The sequence below is a fragment of the Rhamphochromis sp. 'chilingali' genome (assembly GCF_963969265.1).
Source record: "Rhamphochromis sp. 'chilingali' genome assembly, chromosome: 17".
Classification (NCBI taxonomy): Eukaryota; Metazoa; Chordata; class Actinopteri; order Cichliformes; family Cichlidae; genus Rhamphochromis; species Rhamphochromis sp. 'chilingali'.
In genome coordinates this window covers 5,380,950-5,403,314 of record NC_137944.1, presented here as the reverse complement: position 1 = coordinate 5,403,314, position 22,365 = coordinate 5,380,950, and the positions used below count along the sequence as shown (strand labels likewise).

Sequence of the window (22,365 nt, the reverse complement as noted above, 5' to 3'; positions counted from 1 at the left end):
ACCATGGAAACAGCAGAGTTTTGAGCAAGCCAGAACACAGAAGTGTCAAAATCATCATCCCCGACTCCAAACGGTGACCTGAAGAGACCACAAGTGGGGATGAAACGCACCCCTTCCTTAGAGGCCACAGCTGCACTTACCTGTCATAGTTTGAAATTTAAAAAAAAAAATAGCGGACAGCTGTGAGCAAATCGAAGACTTCCCAGTAAATAACTAAATTGCAATAAAAGTGATGCTCGTCCTTAAACACGTTCAGATGGTAGCCTGTTTGATGAATTGCTGGTTCTGTCACGTTTTATCACTTCAAAGTGTAATAGAAATCAAACATATCAGTGTCTTGTATTGTCAGCAACGGCTGGTCCATTTGGTTTTATTGCACCGAGGTTTTCTTTGCTGTCAGCTCCATAAAGAGTACTGTACACCTTTAAGATCAGCCCCCTTCAACCAGTGTGTGGTCAGCACTTCCTTTGGGGATATGCACATCAACTTAGGATGCAAGCCCAGACAAAGTATTGACAGTGATGTCTTTATTCAGTTTTTTTTTTCATGTTTTTTACCCTTTAGATAACAGACTGACCCAGGGGAAGCAGGCTGGGGAAGAAGGTGGAGGAAGGAAGGCTGCTTGACTAAGGGTATATGGGAGGTAGCATAAGGCCTTGTGTTGGCAGCAGGGAGGAAGCGGTTGTAGTCCAAACTGTGTTCAAACCTTTAACCCACTGATTGGTTTTAAGCTGCGGCTGCCAGAGTGCTGTCAGCAAGAGGAACACAGTGAGTGATGGGGTAGGGATCCTGCTTACTCTGTCTCTGCGGACCTCTGCTCTCACTTAGCTTTAATTACACTGACCAGAGTGGGGAATTTACACCAGTCAGCCTCTCTGCTCTCTTGTCACCCTGCTTGATTCTTTTATCTTTCCCTGCAGATTTTCAGAGTATGTGGGACGATGAATCGCAGCATCCTCACCGACGCTCTGTTGACTGTGCTCACGTTTCTGTGTTCTCTCTCCAGACGAGGTGACGATGGAGGAGGTCGGCGATGCTGCCCAGCTGAGGGCGGGAGAACTCATCATCATCGTAGTGGTGCTCGTCATGTGGGCAGGTAATATTTCTGTTCAGTGATGCACATTTGTCACCACGGACCTCGTAGGAATCCACTGTCTTTGGGCAAATGTTCCTGTTAAGAGAAACAGTGGCTGCGGTATCATCCCTCTGTAATGAGTGCCAGACGCCTGCAGGGCCTTCGAGATGATGTAAAGATAGCTAGTGTGAATTTGGGCGGCAACGCATCAAATCCAAGTCTCAGTTTGATAAACTCATCAACAGGAAACAACTGCAAAAAATAAGCTAAAGGCTTATCAGCAGACAAGCAGCTCTTATAGGAAAATGCGTATCGAAGATGTGTTTATGTAAAGCAACATACATACTTCCTTTATTATGTTATAAATGGTGCTGGTACATAGCAAGTCTCCTGTTATTATCAAACCTGACTGCTTCCTTAATATTCCCATGACATGGATAATGCACGTAAGATGGACGGTACTTATTTATGGTACCTTTCTATTCAGTAAGTGTTTCTTATTACAAGTCTCAATCATTTAAACACAAATTCACACACATTCAATTCAATTCAATTTTATTTATACAGCGCCAAATCACAACAACAGCCACCTCAAGGTGCTTTATATTGTACAGTAGACCCTACGATAATAGATACAGAGAAAAACCCAACAAGCATATGACCCCCTATGAGCAAGCACATTGGCGATAGTGGGAAAGAAAAACTTCCTTTTAGCAGGAAGAAACATCCGGCAAAACCAGGCTCAGGGAGGGGCGGGGCCATCTGCTGCAACCACTGGGGAGTAGTGATGGGATTTCCGGCTCTTTTTAGAGAATCGGCTCTTTCGGCTCTGCTCACTAAAAAGAGCCGACTCTTTTGGCTCCCAACCTGCTCTTCAGGTTGTTTTGTTGTTTTAATTAATTTATTATTAACGACAATATAAAATTATACACAAAAGGAATTACTAATGCAAAAAATGTGGTTTTATTTACACTCAACAAAAATATAAACGCAACACCTTTGTTACTGCTCCCATTCCCCATGGGATGGACGTAGAGACCTAAAATTCATTCCAGATACACAATATAACTATCCCTCCCAAACAGTGGTCACAAATCAGTCCAAATGTGTGGTAGTGGGCACATCTGCTATATTGAGATAATCCATCCCACCTCACAGGTGTGCCACATCAGGATGCTGATCTGACATCATGAGTAGTGCACAGGTGTACCTCAGACTGCCCACAACAAAAGGCCACCCTGGAATGTGCAGTTTTTTGCGCTATTGGGGGTCTGGGGACCCAGAACCGGTCAGTATCTGGTGTGACCACCATTTGCCTCATGCAGTACAACACATCGTCGCATGGAGTCTATCAGATTGTCAATTGTGGCCTGTGGAATGTTGGTCCACTCCACTTCAATGGCTGTGCGAGGTTGTTGGATATTCGTGGGAACTGGTACACGCTGTCGTATACGCCGGTCAAGCACATCCCGAACATGCTCAATGGGTGACATGTCCGGTGAGTATGCTGGCCATGCAAGAACTGGGACATTCTCAGCTGCCATCTGCCCTGAACAATGTGAACCATGATTCATCCGTGAAGCGCACACCTCTCCAACGTGCCAGACGCCATCGAATGTGAGCATTTGCCCACACAAGTCTGTTACGGCGACGAGCTGGAGTCAGGTCAAGACCCCGATGAGGACGACGGGCATGCAGTTGAGCGTCCCTGAGATGGTTTCTGACAGTTTGTGCAGAAATTGTTTGGTTGTGCAAACCAATTGTTCCAGCAGCTGTCTGGGTGGCTGGTCTCAGACGATCTTGGAGGTGAACCTGCTGGATGTGGAGGTCCTGGGCTGGTGTGGTTACACGAGGTCTGCGGTTGTGAGGCCGGTTGGATGTGCTGCCATATTCTCTGAAACGCCTGTGGTGACGGCTTGTGGTTGAGAAATGAACATTCAATGCACGGGCGACAGATCTGGTTGACATTCCTGCTGTCAGCATGCCAATTGCACGCTCCCTCATTGCTTGTGGCATCTGTGGCATTTTGCTGTGAGACAAAACTGCACATTCCAGGGTGGCCTTTTGTTGTGGGCAGTCTGAGGTACACCTGTGCACTACTCATGATGTCAGATCAGCATCCTGATGTGGCACACCTGTGAGGTGGGATGGATTATCTCAATATAGCAGATGTGCCCACTACCACACATTTGGACTGATTTGTGACCACTGTTTGGGAGGGATGGTTATATTGTGTATCTGGAATGAATTTTAGGTCTCTACGTCCATCCCATGGGGAATGGGAGCAGTAACAAAGGTGTTGCGTTTATATTTTTGTTGAGTGTATATATGTTTATATATAAATATATGCGGTGGCCCCTTGAGACAAAGCACGTACAAACTCCAAAACACATTTCTAGCGTTAACTGAACTTCCAAAACAGAGCTACCTAGATCACTTAAATTACACAATTGAAAGCATATGTGTATTGTTTGTGTATTTATACACAAGCACTCATATATATATTCAAATAATTCAAAAAAATGTTCATTTACCTGTTACTACCACACACCAAATCCGGTCGTTGGTACTTCCTGGCTTGTGTAGCCACTAGGTAACAAAAGCTTTTACGTGTTTTGGAGTTTTTACGTGTTTTGAAAGCAAAGCACAAGGCTTGTGTGCAGAGTGAAGAGAGTGCGAAAGTGCGAGAGAGAGGGTGAGAGAAAGGAGCCAATAAGGAGTCGGCTCACGTCGTTCTCTTCAAAGAGTCGGCTCTAAGAGCCGTTTCGTTTGCAACCGACACATCACTACTGTGGAGAGACCGGTCTCCCCAACCAGTCACTGTATTCCAGTGGATACAATGGTGTGTGTCAGGATTTATTACTGGATACGTTGGCACGAGGACTGTAGGAGTCAGGGATTGATTTCTAGCAATCTATAACCACCCGTCTGTAAAACATTGTCTAGTAACAAGACTAAACTTACAGCCCTGCGAGCAGCTCTGTGATGATGCTAACCTTAATGCTGCTTCAAGCTAAATGCTAACATTAGGATTCTACCATATTTACCATTTTCTCCATTTTGTTTTGACCTTGCTTCTATGCTAAATGCTAAATGTAAAGCACTGATGGTTCTGCTAGATTACATGTCAAAAGATCTTTGACATTGTGACGGTGAGACAGTTTGCTTGAAATCAGTTGAAATCATCATGTGAGAAGGAAAATTCTGTTTGTCAACTAAACCTTAAGAAAGGTTCATCTTGGAACCATGAGTACGAGGGTTGCGTCAGGAAGGATATCCTCCATAAAGCCCTGTCAAATCAAACATCTGGATCAGTCTGCTGCGGTGAGCCATTGGAAAGATAAGGGAAATAATAATAATGACTAAAAACATCAATGTGTTGCTAGTTTGACTCTGGAAACTCTGGAATAGCCGGTTGTAGTTAGGTAGAGCAACTTAGATCATAACCTCAACAGGAAATTACACAGCTGACATCTTTCTTCTCTTTACTCTCAGACTGCAAGCTTACTTATGATCCCTGCAGGCTTAGTCTGCTAGGCATTCCCATGATGCATTGAGTATTTCTTATTCACTCTTTTTTACTTTCCTGGTGTTTTTATCACTCATTTTAATTCATTTTCATCTCTGGCTCTCTTGCATGTGTGCATTTTCCCCCTCACCCCACTGGTCACTACTGGGGTTTCTTCCTGTTAAAAGGGAGTTTTTCCTTCTCACTGTCACAGAGTGCTTTCTCATATGGGGATCATCTGATTGTTGGGGGTTTCCTCTTTAATATTTGTAGGATCTTTATCTTACATTAAAAAAGTGCTTTGAGGTGACAGCTGTTGCCATTCAGCACTGTATGAATTGAATGGATTTGAATATCTGTCTTCTGCAAACAATCTGTAATCTGTGTGCAACTCTCCACTCAGTGTCAGAACCAAAAAATAAATATATAAATAAAACTCATCCTGTTATCACTATTGAGCAGAGTTACATAAACTAGTGTAATGTATCTGTCTGTTAAAGGGGCAAAGATTCATCCTCTGGGGATTACCCACACAGTCCCATAAACCAGCGGTCCCCAACCTCTGGGCCACGGACCGTACTGGTCTGTGAGAGTTGAGGCTCGAGTGTGAAATTTATGGTTTTCAGGGTTTTTCATCGTTAACTCGGTTTCCCTGGTTCTTTTCCTGTGTTGTAATTGTGCGTCTTATATTGAAAGAAATATTTACGCGTTACCATAGCAACCAGAGCGCATTAAGGGGCAGAGAGGAGGATGTTACTCTCAATATTGTTGGTGCATTTCAGGAGGACGCTGCTAATAAAGTTACACAATTACACAGTGAATTTGTGTTTATTATTATATTTACAAAATACCACAGTTTTTGTCTCGGTCATATCATTTTATTTAGTTGTATTTATCCGCAACACCGGTCCGTGAAAATATATCTGACATCAAACTGGTCCATGGACCAAAAAAGGTTGTGGACCGCTGACATATACGACCATAGTCAGTTGTACTTCCTACCAGCTGCAGAAACTCTGACTCATTCTTTATAGCGAGCTGTTGCTCAATAACAGAGGACTTTACATTGAAATGAATTTTATATCACAGTTCACTTTTTCACTCAAGGTTAAGTGCTTTGCTGTGGAAAAAGTAGACTAAATGACACATCCACATACAAGAATTGTTACTTCTTCTTCTAGTTATTAGTTGTATGATGCGTCTCAACACTGTTTCACACATGCAGCTATAAATATCGCTTCCTAACCCACTTCACCAAGTGCAATGATATACAAATATGGCCCAAATACTGTATAAGGTATATACAGTACACACAGTACTCTGCAGGAGACCTGGATCTCCACTGCCTATTAGCCGTGAGAGGACATGAGACGTGGATTCAAAGACAGTTGGGAGATAGAAAAGAGAGAAAAACTGAGTCAATCGAGTTTTGAGAAAAGAGGAAAAAAAGAAAAAACGAGGGCATAGTGAAAAAAAAACTGAAAGTGAAGGAGGCGAATTATGTTTTTCACTTTTTAATTGGGCCTGTGGGGAATGCTTGGGGGATATCACAGCAAGATATCCCATCTCACTCTTTGGTATAGCAGTGATCAGATGAGCGGAGGCTGACATAAGCAGAACCACTGAGGCTGGAGCCCATTCAGGCCTGGATTGCACCCTCCACGTGCTCCCCCACCTTCATGAATTATTCCCTTTCTCCTTTTCTCCGCGCTTGTTCGCTATCTGCCGTCGCATCTGTAACTCCTATGCCATGTTTTTAATCTCCCTGACTTGAAGGCAAGCTCCATGTGGCTATCTCAACATCACTTTCATATCACCATCTGCTCATTTCACGCTGCCTGTGTCTCTGTTTCTCTCAGCCCCATTTGAATGGCTTTATTGACACATCAGTAGCATGTATCATATCTTGCAGCTGCTGAAAGAAAACTATTTTCATGTTTTCACGTTTTGGTTTAAATCGGGCTATTTTATCAGCTTGTCAGCAAAGTTTCTAACAAACTGTTTTACAAGAGGTGATCAATGTCTAACTGAGTGACTAAAACAAGACTTTTTCTGTCTTATAACTATTTATCTGTTACTTAATTACTTTGGTGTAGTATGAATGGTCTTTATCAGTAGGAAAAGCACTAAACGTATTAAAATACATTTTAAAAGTCCAACATTTACACTCTCCGTCACATTTTCTAAAGCTGTCCAGTGGGCCAGATTGGAGTCTTTGCTGGGCTGACGTCTGACACCCTTTCGCAGTCTTTATCATCAGGGATAATATTAAATGACCCAATATGAATTGTAGCACTGAAGTTTTTCTCAGCATTAGCCAGTGGAGCTGTGTTTGCCATATAACAAGAATAAGGCTCTTAATGTATCTACAGCAGAAACAGGAGTCAAGAGTAATACAAGGGAATGTGCTCATTTAAAAAATAAAAATAAAAAGCTGTAGCTCTTTCAGATTAATTTCATCTATTATGGCGAGAACCAAGTGTGGAAAAGCATGAAATAATACCATGCTGGATTGATTGGAAGGAGGATGTTCTTGGACAAGAAATCAGGCAACACACAGAGTAATGTATTTTTTTCTGCTCTTTGCACCTTTCTGGTTAACATCCAGATTCACATTTAGAAATGATTGCCTGGTGTTCATGCCTCTCTGAATGTGGTAAGCACGAGAGGCGCCGTAGCCTACAGCTTCCTAGTGCTGTTATTAGCGTCTTCTGCCACTAAAGTATAGCAGACCCATGGGACGCTCCCCTAAGTATGCAGAACATTTCATTGCAGTGCATTTTAAACCTCTTATGGAAAAGGCAGAGAACTTCATGGAGTTATGATTTTACATGCACCCACCTGCCTAAGACTTTGTGGCATCCATATAAAGCAGCAGTGGGGTTTATTTTTATTACAAAAATATGATTTGAATTATGAGATCGCACTGCCACTCAATAATTTTTGGCAAACAAAATGTGTAAAGTGATCTCCCTCAGTCCCACAGCATCTCCTCCTTTCATCCAGATCCAGTTTTGCTTTCTCTTGTTGCTAATGTTTTGGGTTTTTCTCCCTCCAAATTTGGGTTATATTTAACTACGTTCATAAACTTTGTTAAGTGTATGAAAAATTAGATTTGGTTATGTATAGATACTAAATATATATATATATTAGTGCTGTCAAAATTATCGCGTTAATTGTTAAGATCAACGCGAAATGTTTAATGCATTAAAAAAAATTAACGCTGATTTTGTTTTTTTATTAATTTCCTGTAATCTAAGACCTTTAAATTCATGAGCACCTCTGGAGGAGGGGGCAACAGTGTGCTATGCTGGTGTTTGGCCTGACAGAAATGATTAGAAGAAGAAGTGACACCATGCTACTATCTAGCTAACACTAGCTAACACACGCAAGCATGGACGAGGGCGGACTTTTGGGTGGAAAGTTTCTCTTTAAGAAGTTGCCTGATGGTTTGTTGGACAAAACGAGAGTAATATGCACAATTTGCAAAGCTGAATTCAAGTACCACAGAAGCAGTTCATCACTGGCGTATCACCTGAGAGCAAAACACCCAACTGAATCCACCTCTACGGGACCTCGCCAGTCTACGCTTCAGGAGTATGGTGCTTGTGGACGAATAACAAAAAATGTGAGAGAAAAGGTAACCAATTCCTTGGTTGTTTGGATAGCTAAAAACTGCCGACCAGTTAGCATAGTAGAAGATGATAGACTGAGAGAAGTCATTCGTGCTGCATCAGGAGATGTGTGTTACAATCTGCCCTCGAGAGGAACCATTGTGTCGAGACTGCACACTTTGTATGGGGACCAGAGGGCTCAGCAGTCCAGCAAGCTTGTGCAAGTAAGGAATGTCGCTCTCACCGGAGACCACTGGACTTCGGTGAACAACGATAATTACTTGGGGGTCATGGCGCATTTTATTGATAACGACTGGACTATGCAATCGTTTGCACTAACAGTGAGTAAAACTGAAGAGAGACACTATGCTGAGGCGTGTGCTGACCATTTTCTGAATGTTGCAAACGAATGGAAAATCAAGGACAAGGTAACCACGCTTGGCACCGACAGTGCTCGTAACATGGTTGCAGCCGCCAGACTACTTCCATTTGAACACATGCCCTGCATGGCCCACATTCTGCAAAGAACGGTCACAGTTTCTCTTAATGACAGCGCATTTGAAAGGGCTCTGGCCAAATGTCGCAAGATTGTTGGACATTTTAAGCATAGTCCAGCAAACGCTCAGGAATTAAAGGCACAGCAAGCTGCACATGGACATCAAACAGAACCGCTTGTTCAGGACGTTCCAACAAGATGGAACTCCACCCTAGAGATGATCAAGCGGATCCAGAGAAACAAATTTGGGCTGACCACCATCCTGACTCAACAAAACAGCAAGGTGACTATGTTGACTGACCAGGAGCTTGACAGACTGCAAAAGCTGGAGGAACTACTGGAACCTTGCAGGTAAATCATTTTGTTTCTCATGATTGTGTGTCTATCTTTGCATTCTAGCTTTGTTTTCAAGTATGTTCTCCACCTCCACCTCTCTGTGTATTTTCATATGTGGTATTTATGTTTGTCTCTGTGTGATTAATAGAAAAATACAGACTTGATCTTTCTATTGCAGATATGTTACCGAACTGCTGGGAGGAGAGCGGTATGTCTCTTGTTCCATGGTGTTGCCAGCCTTGTGTCATTTGTTCAGGATTATGGAGCCCTCAGATGATGACCCAGTCTACGTTTTGAGGTTTAAGAAGATTTTTACCACAGACCTAGCTCAGCGGAGGGACAGCAGCAATCTCACATGGCTGAAGATCGCTACTGCCCTTGATCCCAGGTTTAAAGACCTTAAATGCCTTTCCAAAAATGAAAGAAGAGAGGTGTGGGCATCAGTACATGACCTTCTGATGTCAGAGACGGATGCACACCAACCATCTGCTCAGACAACAGAGGAACCCTCACCAAAGAAGAGCAAGATGTCCATCTGCTTGCTGGGTTCTCCTGATTCAGATACAGAGGAAGAGGAAGATGCTATAGACTGCTGTCTGAATCTGTACAAAGCAGAGCCCAAAATTGACATAGGAGAGTGTCCACTACAGTGGTGGTTAAAGAGAGAAGGAGCACATGCCAGGCTGGCACCTATTGCACGCAAGTACCTGTCAACCCCTGCAACCAAAGTGCCTTGTGAGAGATTATTCTCACTCTCAGGTCACATCATTCAAAAGAAGCGTGCTTCTTTGTCATCAGACAATGTAAACAGAATAGTCTGCCTCAGTAACTGGCTGAGTGCAAAGAAGGACTAATCCAGATTGCTCCTTTGAAGTGAAAAATGTTCAACATTCTGGGTTTTCAGTCGTGTCTTTTTGTGTTTTAAATACTGAGTTTTGTGCACCCTTTATTGTTATGATATTCACTTTAACCTGTAGGCCTGGGTTCAGTCACTGTTGATGGCCTTAAAGGTTTTTTGTAAGTTTTCACTGTGTTAAAGATTGATGAAAACCATTAAAATTCTCTTTGAATTTCAGCATACATTCTCTGTGTTTATTCTGCATTTACTTCATTGTGTTGCATAAATGTCTGTTACAATCTTAAAATATAAAGAATGAAAAAATGTAATTGGAGCCAGGCTATTAATAAAGTAATTGAGATTAATCGCAATTAATAACAGAAAATTGTGAGATTAGTTAGTTTTTTTTTTTTATCTATTGACAGCACTAATATATATATATATATATATACACACACACACACACACACACACACACACACACACACACACACGTAAGGTATAAAATCATATAAATGTTACTGTTATTATTTTACCAGAAAATTATGATGTACATTTGTCTCTCAGGTGTGATCGCCCTGTTTTGTCGTCAGTATGACATCATTAAGGATAACGAGCCCAACAACAACAAGGACAAAGCCAAGAACTCCTCAGAGTGCAGTACCCCAGAGCACCCGCAGGGGGGGTTACTGCGAAGCAATGTCTAAGATCAGCCCTGCGTCACCTTCTGCAATAACCAACTCCTTAAACCTCAGGACAGGTGAGAGACTAGAATTTTTTTTTACTATTATCTGCAAACGATCCCATCGTACGTCATACCTCAGGGATAGCTCAGTAGGTAGAGTGGTGGCCCCATGATCGGAAGGTCGGGGGTTCAACTCCACTGAATGGCTACCCCGAGGTACCCCTGAGCAAGGTACCGTCCCTACACACTGCTCCCCGGGCGCTGCATTGGTGGCTGCCCACTGCTTCACTGGGTGAATGGGTTAAATGCAGAAGAACTATTTCCCTATGGGGACTAACACATACACACATTATATTATTATATATATTATTACATACCTCAGAAATACCCGTCTTATTGTGTTTTTATGATGTATTTATGTCTTTTTGAGGCAGCAACCTTAATTAAGTTACGATATCAATGTTTTCTCTTTGACTGACCATTTATTGATTCCCTTTGCTGATGTGTCATTGTATCATTGTGTTTTATTTTGGTTGTGGGCGTAGATGGTATGTAAAGATGGATGTAGTCACTGCAGCAGGTAGATCCTGACTGAGTTATCAGGAAGCTGATATTAGCGAACGGTCAATCAGTTGAAACAAACCTTTGGAACAACAAACCTAAAGAGACACTTAAAATCACCTTTACCCAGATGAACATGGATCGTTTTCAATGAGCAAACAGAGAAAATGTGAAAGCTAAAGCTAAGCTATTCAAAATTTACTAGCCACAAGCTATCAGCCTCAGTATGAGCAAAGAATAAGATAGAGTGGTTTATAAACATACTGGAAAATGTAACCTTACATTTTTTTTAGTTATATGAATCTGTTGCAGCTGCTTGCTTTGGTAAGGTAAAACATATCAGATGAAGGCAGATGTGCAGCAACTCATTTTCAGCTAATAATTCCAATAGCAGAGCACTTTGTCTTCAGGTCTTTGGTAAGAGAAGGTCCAGTAAAAAATGTAATAATTTATTCTTTTTGCATCAGAGAAAAGTTCATTTTAAAAAAAAATCGGAAAAGTAGAAACAGCCTTTGATCATTTTATGAGTGATGTTGCATAGCTTGTCCGCTAAAGGGAGCTCTGCAACTTCCCTGTCGGCTGTTTGGAAAGCCACAAACAACAACCAACTAACCTGATCAGAGTCAAGAACGACGTAAATTAGTAAAAATAGAACAACGCATTATAATTTTTTAAAAAGTTGTTTATGTTTTATGTGTCTGAAAGGAAAAAAATAGCCAATATATAATAATATTGGGCTTTTAAAATCACCAAATATTGGTGTTGTTATCGGTCTTGCAAATCCCATATCCTTCAGGCTCTAGTGACATCAATCACCAATGTTGGGCAAGTTACTTTGAAAAAGTAATTAATTATAGTTACTAGTTACTTCTTCAAAAAAGTAACTGAGTTAGTAACTGAGTTGCACGATTCTAAAAGTAATCAATTACTTGAAAAGTAACTAATGCGTTACTTTAGAAAAAAATGTAACCCTCTGGGGTGCAGGGTGTAATTGGCCATTTTTAACTACTTTTGATTTTCCCTCCACATTTCACCTTTAAAAACTATTTACTTTGCCTTGCTTGGCATCATTCTTTTCAGCACAACCTCACGTGTCTGAATTTACAGTCATGTTTTCATTTTGACATACTGTATTAACACAATTGTTCTAAAATCAGACAAAAAAAACATAAAATCAGAGTAGAAAAAGTTATATGTTCTATCGTAACAACAACAAACATGTTTATTGAATCATATTTCATAACTTCCATCCATCCATCCATCCTCATTCTCTGCATTACTGCAGCTGCAGCCCTGATCCGTCTGTCGATCTCCGGCTCCCTTCTCCCATCACTCGCGAACAAGACCCCGAGATACTTGAACTCCTCCACTTGGGGCAGAAACTCATCCCCGACCTGGAGTGGGCACTCCACCCTTTCATAACTTTAAATGCAAATATAAATTGTCAATTTTAAAAATCATGTGGAGAAGTTTTGCAAACAACAAAGTTATTTGCAGCTATTTACCTTTTACCCCTTCTTTAAATAACCATTTCAAACTATTTACATAACAATCAGCTGTTCTGCATTAAATAAGATGCCACACAAATTATTTGTGCCACTCCAAAAAACTCATTTTCTCTGTCCCCTATAAAGGAGAACATCACAGCCTGATACTTGCAGGCCTGACAGCAGCAGGTGTATCACGCCTCTTGTTTTCATTCAGCAGTCGCGTCATTGTTGTGACACACAACGCAAAACTATCCACAACACTACACACTAACTACACAAGACAACACATTAACTACACACTACAAAAACGCTAAACGTTACAAATCTCTTTTTCTGCTTTCTATCTCTCTCTCTCTCTCTCTCTCACTCCTAAAACTTCCACCTCTTCCTAAACAACCAAATGTCATGTTACCATGTCATCTTTTGATTGGTCAACATGGTGCCAATCAGGAACCATGCCCGTTCCACCAACACGAATGGGCTGTTTTTTGTTTTGTTTTGTTTCTTGTTTTTTTGCTCATAAGCAGAGAGTGCTTGTTAGCACTGTACTTAAACAGTAAATGTGACGAAATTATTGAGGAAAAAACCCTGCGTATATATTGTTTATCATGACTCTGGTTTATCAGCACAATTTAAAAACTGTTTGTTGTTGCTTTGTCTTTAAGTGGTCATGTAATTGGCTTACCACGACTACTTTATTCTTCCTCAGCGAAACAGCAGCACTCATGTGATTGTTTTGCCCCTTTAGCTCCAGGTGTTGTGCCAAAAAGTGATTACCGTCCGCGGGAGCGTGCGCAGCTGCTTAAAGCTGTTGCGCCCAGATTACTTACGTAGACAGCTACTTAAGATGCGGTAAGCTGAACACAGCTTCAGCCGTCTGTTTGTTGGAAAATAGTAACGCGACCGCACCGCATTTTCTTGTTAGTAACGGTAACAGCGTTGTAACAATAGAAATAGTAATTAGTTAGATTACTCGTTACTGATAAAATTAATGCCGTTAGTAACACCGTTACTTGTTATTATTCCCATCACTGTCAATCACTAAGAAGCAAGGCTGCTTTATGAAGCCATCGACACGCTTTTGCTGTGGTCTGACTGAGAGACAAGGCCATACTGGACTTTTATCAGTTGGCGACTTGTCAGTAAAAAACACAGGCTTACTCTAAACTCATACCCTGCTTTTTTAGTGGTTATGGGGACAGTTATTTAAAAAAAACAAGATCGTGCTCTATTCAGCAAAATCCAAAACTAGTGATTAAGACCATAAACTCATTAACTAATTGGTGACTTGGGTCATATTGCAAGCGAGCAAAAAGCAAATTTTGAGTGCAATTATCCACACAAGAAAGTACATTTTGAAAATGGCACAAAACAAACATCATCCAGACTAATCTTCAGCCTTTTGGTGTTTAAGTAAAATGACTCTGTTTCTTTCAGATCCTGAAACCAACGGAAAGCCATTCTCAGAAAATATACTCAAGAACAGATAATCCATTACAGAAACTCTTCTTGACACAATGGAGAGCTCTGCAGCTACAACAGGCACAAATGTGAACTTGCAAAATGAAAAGCTGCAAAACAGTGAAAGAGGAAACACCAGATGATAAAACTCCTTTCACTTTTGTAGCAACCCAAAAATGGATCGCGGCTGATGCAGACACGAGATATTAAATGGCTGTCGGTCAAGCTCTTCTTGACGAGAACTGCTTAACCCGTATGTTCCAGTTACTCCACATCGGTGGCATCCAATCCCAGGAGTGGATCATTAAACATGAATGTCAGCTTCAGGTTTGTATCATCGGTCAGAGATGGCAGAAGTGCAGACTGCCACACACGAATAGCTGGTCCAGGAACCAGTCGGCACACAACAAAACAAGCTAAAGACTTTCTCTTTTTCTATGTCTGTCCATCTGCATCACCTCCTTTCTGTCTTTATAACAGCCCTCTGTGTAGCAGCTCATCTCTCTCCCTGTCTCTCTGTGTCAATGTCTCAATGATAAGCACATTGCTGTTTGGTGCTTCTCCTGTCGTGATTGTTTTAGCCCTTACAATCCCAGTCCTGATTATGGAATGATTATATTGTTGGGTCGGAAGTATTAAAAAACGCACAGTTATTTGTTTTTAAGGTTAGATTTAGGAGTTTTCCTTCTCGCTTAAAGGGACTCTTAAGTCCAGCTTGTTAATTCGGGGATAAAAGATCAGGACAACGTGAAAAACCATGCATGTGCACAGTTGCAGCCAATTTGTTACCACTTTGATTGACTGACGATGACTGAAAACCTGGATAGTGATATAATCTATGTGCTACTAAGTGTATTTTTCAGTTGTTACAATAACTAAAAATACAACTTAAACATGTGTCATTATCTTTAATACTCTTGACAGTTGAACAGTTCAAATTCATATTCATGTCTAATGTAACAACCAAACTAATCAGTTTTATGTGGCCCAACGACGGAAGGATTAAGTTTTTGTATTGATCCGATACCAATTAATACATAACAGGTATTACCAATACTAATACTGCTACTCTTGACCTATGAAGGCAGCTTATGTAGGGCAGAGCAGTGTGTCAGGATTTATGAGATGAATCGTTAATTTGCAAATTTTAAACACTAAATCATCATAATTTTTACTTTCCGTAATAATTAGTTAACACAACGAAACACAACCTTCAGCTTTTCATGTATTTTCAAAATGAATTTTTTGGAGATCTGGAGTGTAAATGTGCCTGTCTCTAAAGCACCGTGGGTCAACTTCTGCTGTTAAAATGGGCTATAGGATATGAATAAAATAGACATGACAGTCAACACAAAAAAGGGAAGACACTTTTCATAGTGTGTGTTTAAAGTATTTTTTTTTATTTCCCAAAAAAGTTATTGGGCTCCATATTGAACTTAGATGACGGAATCAAAGTATTGATCGTATCACACTAGTATAAGTGGGTGGATCCAACCGCCTCGACTCAAGATTCCAGCAGGGTATTTTATGCAGGAAGGAGTTAATTAACATGTAAAAAAAAATCATTAAAAAAAGACCAAAATCAACAATCAATTAGTCCTGCTACAAAGTATGTCTAACCATAGCCTTTTATAATTAGCTTTGGGGAGGGTGTGGCTCAGGAGGTAGAGCGGGTCATCTACCAATCAGAAGGTTGGTGGTTTATTCCTGTGTCTGTGTGTTGAAGTAACATTGGGCAATATGCATCCATCGTGTGCGTGAATGTTAGATGAAGGCACTTGTCTAAGACTTGTCTAACAAGATCTAGAAAAAAGAGTCACTGGGTGAATGAGGCTTGCGGTTACAACCGATGTCAGAGTTAAAAGAGCGCTATTTAATAGCAGTCGCCAACCTTTTTTGCGTAGGGTATGAATAACCCTATTCATAACACACTGGAAAAGACCCAGGGAAACCGAATTAATGATAAAAACGATAAAAAATATCGATAAAAACTGATAAAAACCCTGAAAACAATCAATTTCACACCTGAGCCTCAACTCTCGTGGCCCATTACGAAACGCCTCACAGACTATTACCAGTCCGTGGCCCAGGGGTTGGGGACCACTGCTATATAAGTACCAGTCCATTTACCACCAGTGTGTACTTAACAGCAGCTGAAAGTAGTCCCCAAAATATATAATCTGCTAATTCCTGATTAGGCAACATTTGTGGGTAAAAAAAAATCATAATTGCCCAGATGTTCCATGTTTAAAAACAGAAAGTAGATGTGTTTATGGCAGTTCTAAAGGTTTATGTCTTCAGTCGGAGCAGATGGATGAAAAGTGAGCGCTGCGGGCAGATTAGCGAACAGATTGTTGGTTTTAGTCTTTTCTCGGGATTTGCAGACAAAAACATATATATGTAAAATAAGAAGAAGCTAATTCTCAAAAGCAAAAACAAATGGAGATTATATTTGAAGTCAAGGGAAATCATAATTTGCTACCTAAGCTTTTAAGCAGATGTGGATACAATATTAATAAATGAGAAATCCAGTGTACATTTTCATAGTGTTACTATTCCAAGGGATACAGAAGAAGGAGCGAAACACATCATCTGGCTAAAGATAAAGGCTTCTTTTTATTTTAAAGTTTCCTGTTGAATTATATTGTATTATCTGCACAAATATATTGGACAGCAGCCCCTTTACACCGATGCTCTCTAGTTGAGTTCCCTCAAAAAGTCGACAGAAAAATGCTGCGAAGCTGAACTCAGCAGAGTTGCATCCTTATTAGAGATAATGAGTGAATGTCTGAATGCCTCGCTGGTTGAGATGGCTGCTAAAAAGGAGCACGTATACGCACATATACGATTTAAATACTGCCGTGTGCTGAGAGAGAGCAGGGCTTTGCGTTCTCATCAAAATCAATTCTGCCAAGGCCTCGCCCTGCCATCCATTTTTCACCCTCTCCCTACTTTATCGGCCTTTCTTTTTTCTTCCTCTGTCCCCAGCCACCTTTATCCACCTACATTCTCCCCCATTTATGACTTCACCCTCACTTTCAATCCCTCTGTCACAATACTCTTTTCCTCATATATCACATCACCCTTCCTTGTTTCTACCCTTCACCAGTCTCGTCCTCGCTCTTCTTTCCTCTCCCCTGATTCTCATTATATCCACTTTCAGGCTCCCGTTAGCTGCCTTCTCCCTCTTGGCATCAGCTCTGCTCTCTCTCATTCATTCGGCGCCGGCCCACTGCCTATCCCTCGCTTGCTCTTCTGCCCATTTATCACCTTTTTGTCTCAGACTGGCTGAGATGGACACTTTACCTGGTAAACAAGTGAAAAAAAAATAGACTAAAGGGAGGAAGAAAATGAGAGATTCAGTGAAGGAGAACTCTTGAGGAAAGGGAAAAATAAGATAAGTAGAGGAATTTTTCACTGATAAGCACATTTAAGTATAGCTTAAGAAACACTTTTTACACAGTTTGGGGCTTTTCTAAAACAAACAAACAAAAAAATGTATTTACTCTAATAACTGTTAGCATGTCTGGTTAACTAGCTAACTAGACAGTCCTATTCTAAACCAGCATTGTGTTTATGCAGCATTTCTGACATTGTGGATGCTAGCATTTCATAGTTGCTAATTAGCTAGCCTGCACTCTTTATTGGATTTGAGTGAACAGCACCAGCCGCTAAACGTACCAAGCACATTGGTTAGTCTTTATCCTTAAAGCCTTTTTGTCTTTTGATGTGAGAATGGTTTGAATGTAATAGTAAGGCCTTTAATATTTCTTTATTAATACTATATAACTTCTAGTATATACCAGACCAGTCCTCTGAAAACCACAAGTCTTTAGGCATGAAAACAGTATAGGCATATAGCCAGTGTTGCCAACTCCTCAGTAAGGAAAATTGCTACTGGTGGTCCTAAAAGTTGCTAGAAGTCGCTAAATGACATCATCGCCTAATTGCATAATTGGTCATGCTCATGTAATTGTAACTGAGCCATAGGAGAGAGAAATAACATCGTGGAAGAGATATAAAATTAGTAAAAAAAAAAACAAAAAAACATCCTAAATACATTTAGAATATATTTAGAACTACAAATTAAATTTCTTTTAGCAATTATTGTTTTTTTAATGTCCCAATTCCAACCCTCCTCCTTTATCCAGGCTTGGGACCAGTCAAAAGTGACTCTGGCAGAGTTACTTCTTTTGTGTGTGTGTTTTTAAGTAGTTTTGTGATCCACAAAAAGTAACAGTTAAAGAAGAACTGACTGCATTACAGTCATGGCGAGAGCAGCGGCTTCGCTCATGTGTGATTCATTTGCAGTTTGGACGTGTAGGGGTGAACATGTCCTGCTCTGACAGCAGATGGGGGTGACTCCTGTATGAGGACTACCTGCTGCCAAAGGCACGGTGCCCACGGCAGCACCCACTGCTTGTTGAGAGTAAGATCGATACGTGCTTTCACGTCAAAAAATCGTCATTAGTCTTCCTAATAACGCCAGCAAAAGTCGCCAGATTTGTTGCTAGTTGCTTTTTAGAAAAAATGTCGCTAATGGGGTCTGAAAACTCACTAAATATAGCGACAAAGTCACTAAGTTGGTAATACTATAGCCTTCAAGGCAAGGTTTTAATTGGAGCTAACTTTAGCTTCATTAGCTTGATAGCTATAGCAAATGTTGTATGCTAGCATTCGCTGTTTTTCAGGAGCCAAACTCAGCAGCCACTGGTTAGAATCCAGTGAACTGGTCACTCTTGAATGAGAAACCGTTGTCATCTAAATTTGCAGAATGGTTCAAAATAATTAACAATAATATCAAATGGTTGTACAGGGAAGACAAGTGTAGCTCAACAGAGGAAAGGTTTATTGAATGCACATTGGAAAGGTGTTCCAAATGTAAGAAGGAAAAATCCACAAAAGTAATTTAACAGCAGCTATAAAATCTCGTCTTTGCTGATCTTTGGTGTTTAATTTATATGCCTGTGATACTGAGGCATTAGGCTTTACACTTTTGATCACAGAAAGCATTGAAACATTGGTTACTCTTTAATGTGGGATGAAGATAAAAAAAATCAACAAATTCGTTCACATATCAGTTTCTTAAACTATATTGATGTAAAACAAGCGTGTCTACAGAGCAGAGGGATTTAAGAAATTACTTCGAATGAATAATAATTTAGTAGAGTATAGGGACAAACTGTCTGACATTAAAGAAACGAAATTAAGTGGTACAAAGGCAAACATTCAAAGAGAAGACTGGTGATTTTGGGGAGCATATGATACTTGAGGCGATGACAGAAGTAGGGCACCATGACCAGCACTGTAGAGCACAGCAGAATTAAAGAACAAGCATGTCAAACAAAATAGACTCCAGGGAAGTGAATGTCAGGCTTTTTCAAAGAGCAGTGTAGCTGGTCTTTTAGAAACTTGTGTTAGACTTGCTGTTGTTGCTCTGTCTGCACATGTGGACAAAGAGGAAAGCAGAGAAAGGTTTCAGTCAGCAAATCTGGAAGTATTTTTAAAAAGCCCTCTTGTTTCCCATTTGACATATTTTTTAAAAGGTCTGCTAAAACTGCAAAAAAGAGGACAGGAAGGATATTCCTGTTGTGCTGGTGGTAACCTGACCATGCTTGTAGACCTCTCTATTATTCTAATATTTTCTCTAAGACATTCTGTGGAAAGATTGATTCTGCTGAAGTAAAACATTGTTTGTCCGTGTACATGCCGTCATGTGAACGGAGGAATCTGCGCTTTGTGTTAACATCTTTCGCAGAAGTTATTTACCTGCTCTTTAATTGTTTCTTGTTTAAACTGATTGGTGGTAATCAAAATGATTTTGTGAGCGTTTAGCTGAGATTCTGATGTCATACATGTCTATATCTAAATGACAGACCTAGTGGCACAGCCTGTGAAACCCTCTGACCCTGGTATCAGGGGCACTAGGGTTCAACGGGTTAAGCTAAACTAATGATTGGTTTTAGAACTGAAGAAGTCCAGTCACCTTGTTTTCAAGATCCCAAGACAGTGTTGGGCCATATTCCAGTCAGCACACTGCTTTCTATGTTGAACAAACCAGGCTAACGCAGGTGAATCCTCTCTAAAGTCATCAATAATTAAGTTGGTGCCCACTTGATGTGCTTTTCATTTGATTCACCCTCTCCTAAGCAAGGCAGTATGTGCACCGAGATAAGATCAGGCTTTGTAAAAACCAGCTGGTGCAGTCAGCCCCAGATCACTGCACATATCCCCAATTTTACTCGAAAACTAGTGCTACAGCTCTGGTAGAAGTAATTAAGTACCAGTGAGGTTTGTAGGCGAGCTTAAACATGAGAGCATCATCTTGTCTACAGACTAGACCCCAAGGAAACATAGAGTATAAAATGTGGACATACTGTAATGTCACGCATTGATTTGCAAAGTCCCTTCTTCTACTGAGCATTTTCATTGCAGTCTTGGTGTTTTGAAACCAGCTATGGTGAGAAAGAAGCAGGTCTGACTGTGAAACTGCATGCTCATTGGCCAGCTTATTGTTGACAAGTTATTAGCCAATGAACATACTCTGAAACAAGATTTATAAAAATGACCTTGTTTTTGTTCATTATGGCCCAAAATGAGTAACCACAAGCACAGCAGAGAACATGTCCAGAGGTCAAGCTCGATGGGACCAGGAGTCTTTTTTGGTGTCCCCCCCCCGATGGCCATTAAACAAAGCAAATATTTAAGGCATGTCGTATTGGCTTTACTTTTCAGACCTGGGAAGCTACGCCCATCTTTTATACTGTTTGACAAAATAGCAAAACTGACAAAAACTATTATAATGCAAATTAAACAAATCTAAATCTGCTCTTCTTTTTAACATCGCTTTTTTATTTCACTTGTAATACGTTCCTCTTTGTGATCATTGAGAAAAAAACTGAAACTTTTAACAATACTTGATTTTAACATTAGATTAATTTGACATAATGACATTTTTTTATTCCATTTACGAGCAGCTATTACTGCAAATGAAACCATAAATGTCCAAAAATATGATGAAATCCTTTTTTTATTTTGAATGCACAGATCCAAATTGATATTAGTTTTGACTCATGAAGAAATAAAGAATTAAGCTATTTGAAAGTACTGACTGTTTGATATTCATGTCACGTACGTGACGTGGGAACTTTCCCCTAATCAGGGTGCACAGGGGTAAACACTAAATGTAATCTGAGTGTGATAAAAGTACAAATATACTTAGTGACTGTGCAGATACCGAAGCTGAAGTGGTCATTTTCATAGCGGTCGAATCCAAGCACACATAGAAGCACACTCACTCATCCACCACGTCTATTCTCCAACTGGCTGCAGTCCAAACTGACACATGGGGAGAGAAGCAGCAGAAGGTAGGCCTGTCCCAAACAGCTCAGTCTCTGTCTATCTGAGGCTGCAGGAAGCCACTGAACAGCTGCTCAAGGTGAACGTCCAATGAGGCATGTGCAAATATGAAGCTCGAGACTGGGAGAGAGACCTAAAGACAGAGACCGAGTGAGGCACACACACAGAGGGGAGGATGAGTCAGAGAATCAGAGGGAATAGGCTCATGAGTGACAGACGCAGAGGGGCAGGAAAGATCATTATACCCGATAGGGTTCGCTGAATCGAACCTCCGATTTCAGTCACGGCGACATGTTTGAATCTTAACAGGGGTGTCTTTTGTTTGCAGCGTGACAAGAGTCTCAATTTGGATTTGAATGTGTCATCATGGACAGAAACTGCTCTAGCGAAATTGTAAAAAAACAAAAAAACAATTGCACCACAGAAAATCTGACAACTTATCACATTGGCCAAACAGCATCCGATCCACTCACCAGTTCTTTTGTGTCCATAGGTGTCCTGAAAGCAGCTATACTTGCAGCAGAGGACTTTTAAGTGCTCATTCACACTCGCAGCCTCCCTCCTTTGTACGTCATAAACCCAGATATAACTATGTAATTTAAATCATTGTGACATGATGAATATCTGTGAGCTTCTCAGTAACCCCGGCCTTAAATCCAACTCCTGTTCATCTTCAACCCGAAGCCTATGGCTAAAAAAGAGCCAATTCCCACTTGTTTGCCTGTACTGTAGACTGGATGACTGAATACTGAGAACCTTGAATAAGGCCCTACATAGTGTAGAGAAGAATAGGGCCGTTTACTTATGGCATATATTGTTCATTATGTCAAAGCAAATAACCAAGAAGCATGGATTTACAGCAGAATAATGTGAGTCTGTGTTTTATGTACACCATGTCTGTTGAACTATTTTGATGTTAATGGGATAAAACCTGTTCATGAG

General features: G+C 40.6%; 2 protein-coding genes across 2 annotated transcripts in view; both read left to right on the top strand.

The window, feature by feature from the left end:
• Positions 1-14,488, top strand: part of fndc5b (fibronectin type III domain containing 5b) — a 33,290-nt gene extending 18,802 nt beyond the window's left edge. The window contains exons 4-6 of the mRNA XM_080863060.1: positions 1,007-1,096; positions 10,435-10,627; positions 14,041-14,488. Of these exons, the coding sequence (XP_080719186.1) occupies positions 1,007-1,096; positions 10,435-10,574 (230 nt within the window). The 3' untranslated portion in view covers positions 10,575-10,627; positions 14,041-14,488. The remainder of the gene's footprint in view (positions 1-1,006; positions 1,097-10,434; positions 10,628-14,040) is intronic.
• Positions 8,357-9,883, top strand: LOC308385149 (E3 SUMO-protein ligase ZBED1-like; the record flags this gene model as incomplete). Its single annotated transcript, XM_080863932.1, has 3 exons — positions 8,357-8,430; positions 8,620-9,044; positions 9,208-9,883. The coding sequence occupies exons 2-3, from the start codon at positions 8,659-8,661 to the stop codon at positions 9,881-9,883; spliced, it is 1,062 nt and encodes a 353-aa protein (XP_080720058.1). The 5' UTR covers positions 8,357-8,430; positions 8,620-8,658.
• Positions 14,489-22,365: the final 7,877 nt, after the last annotated feature.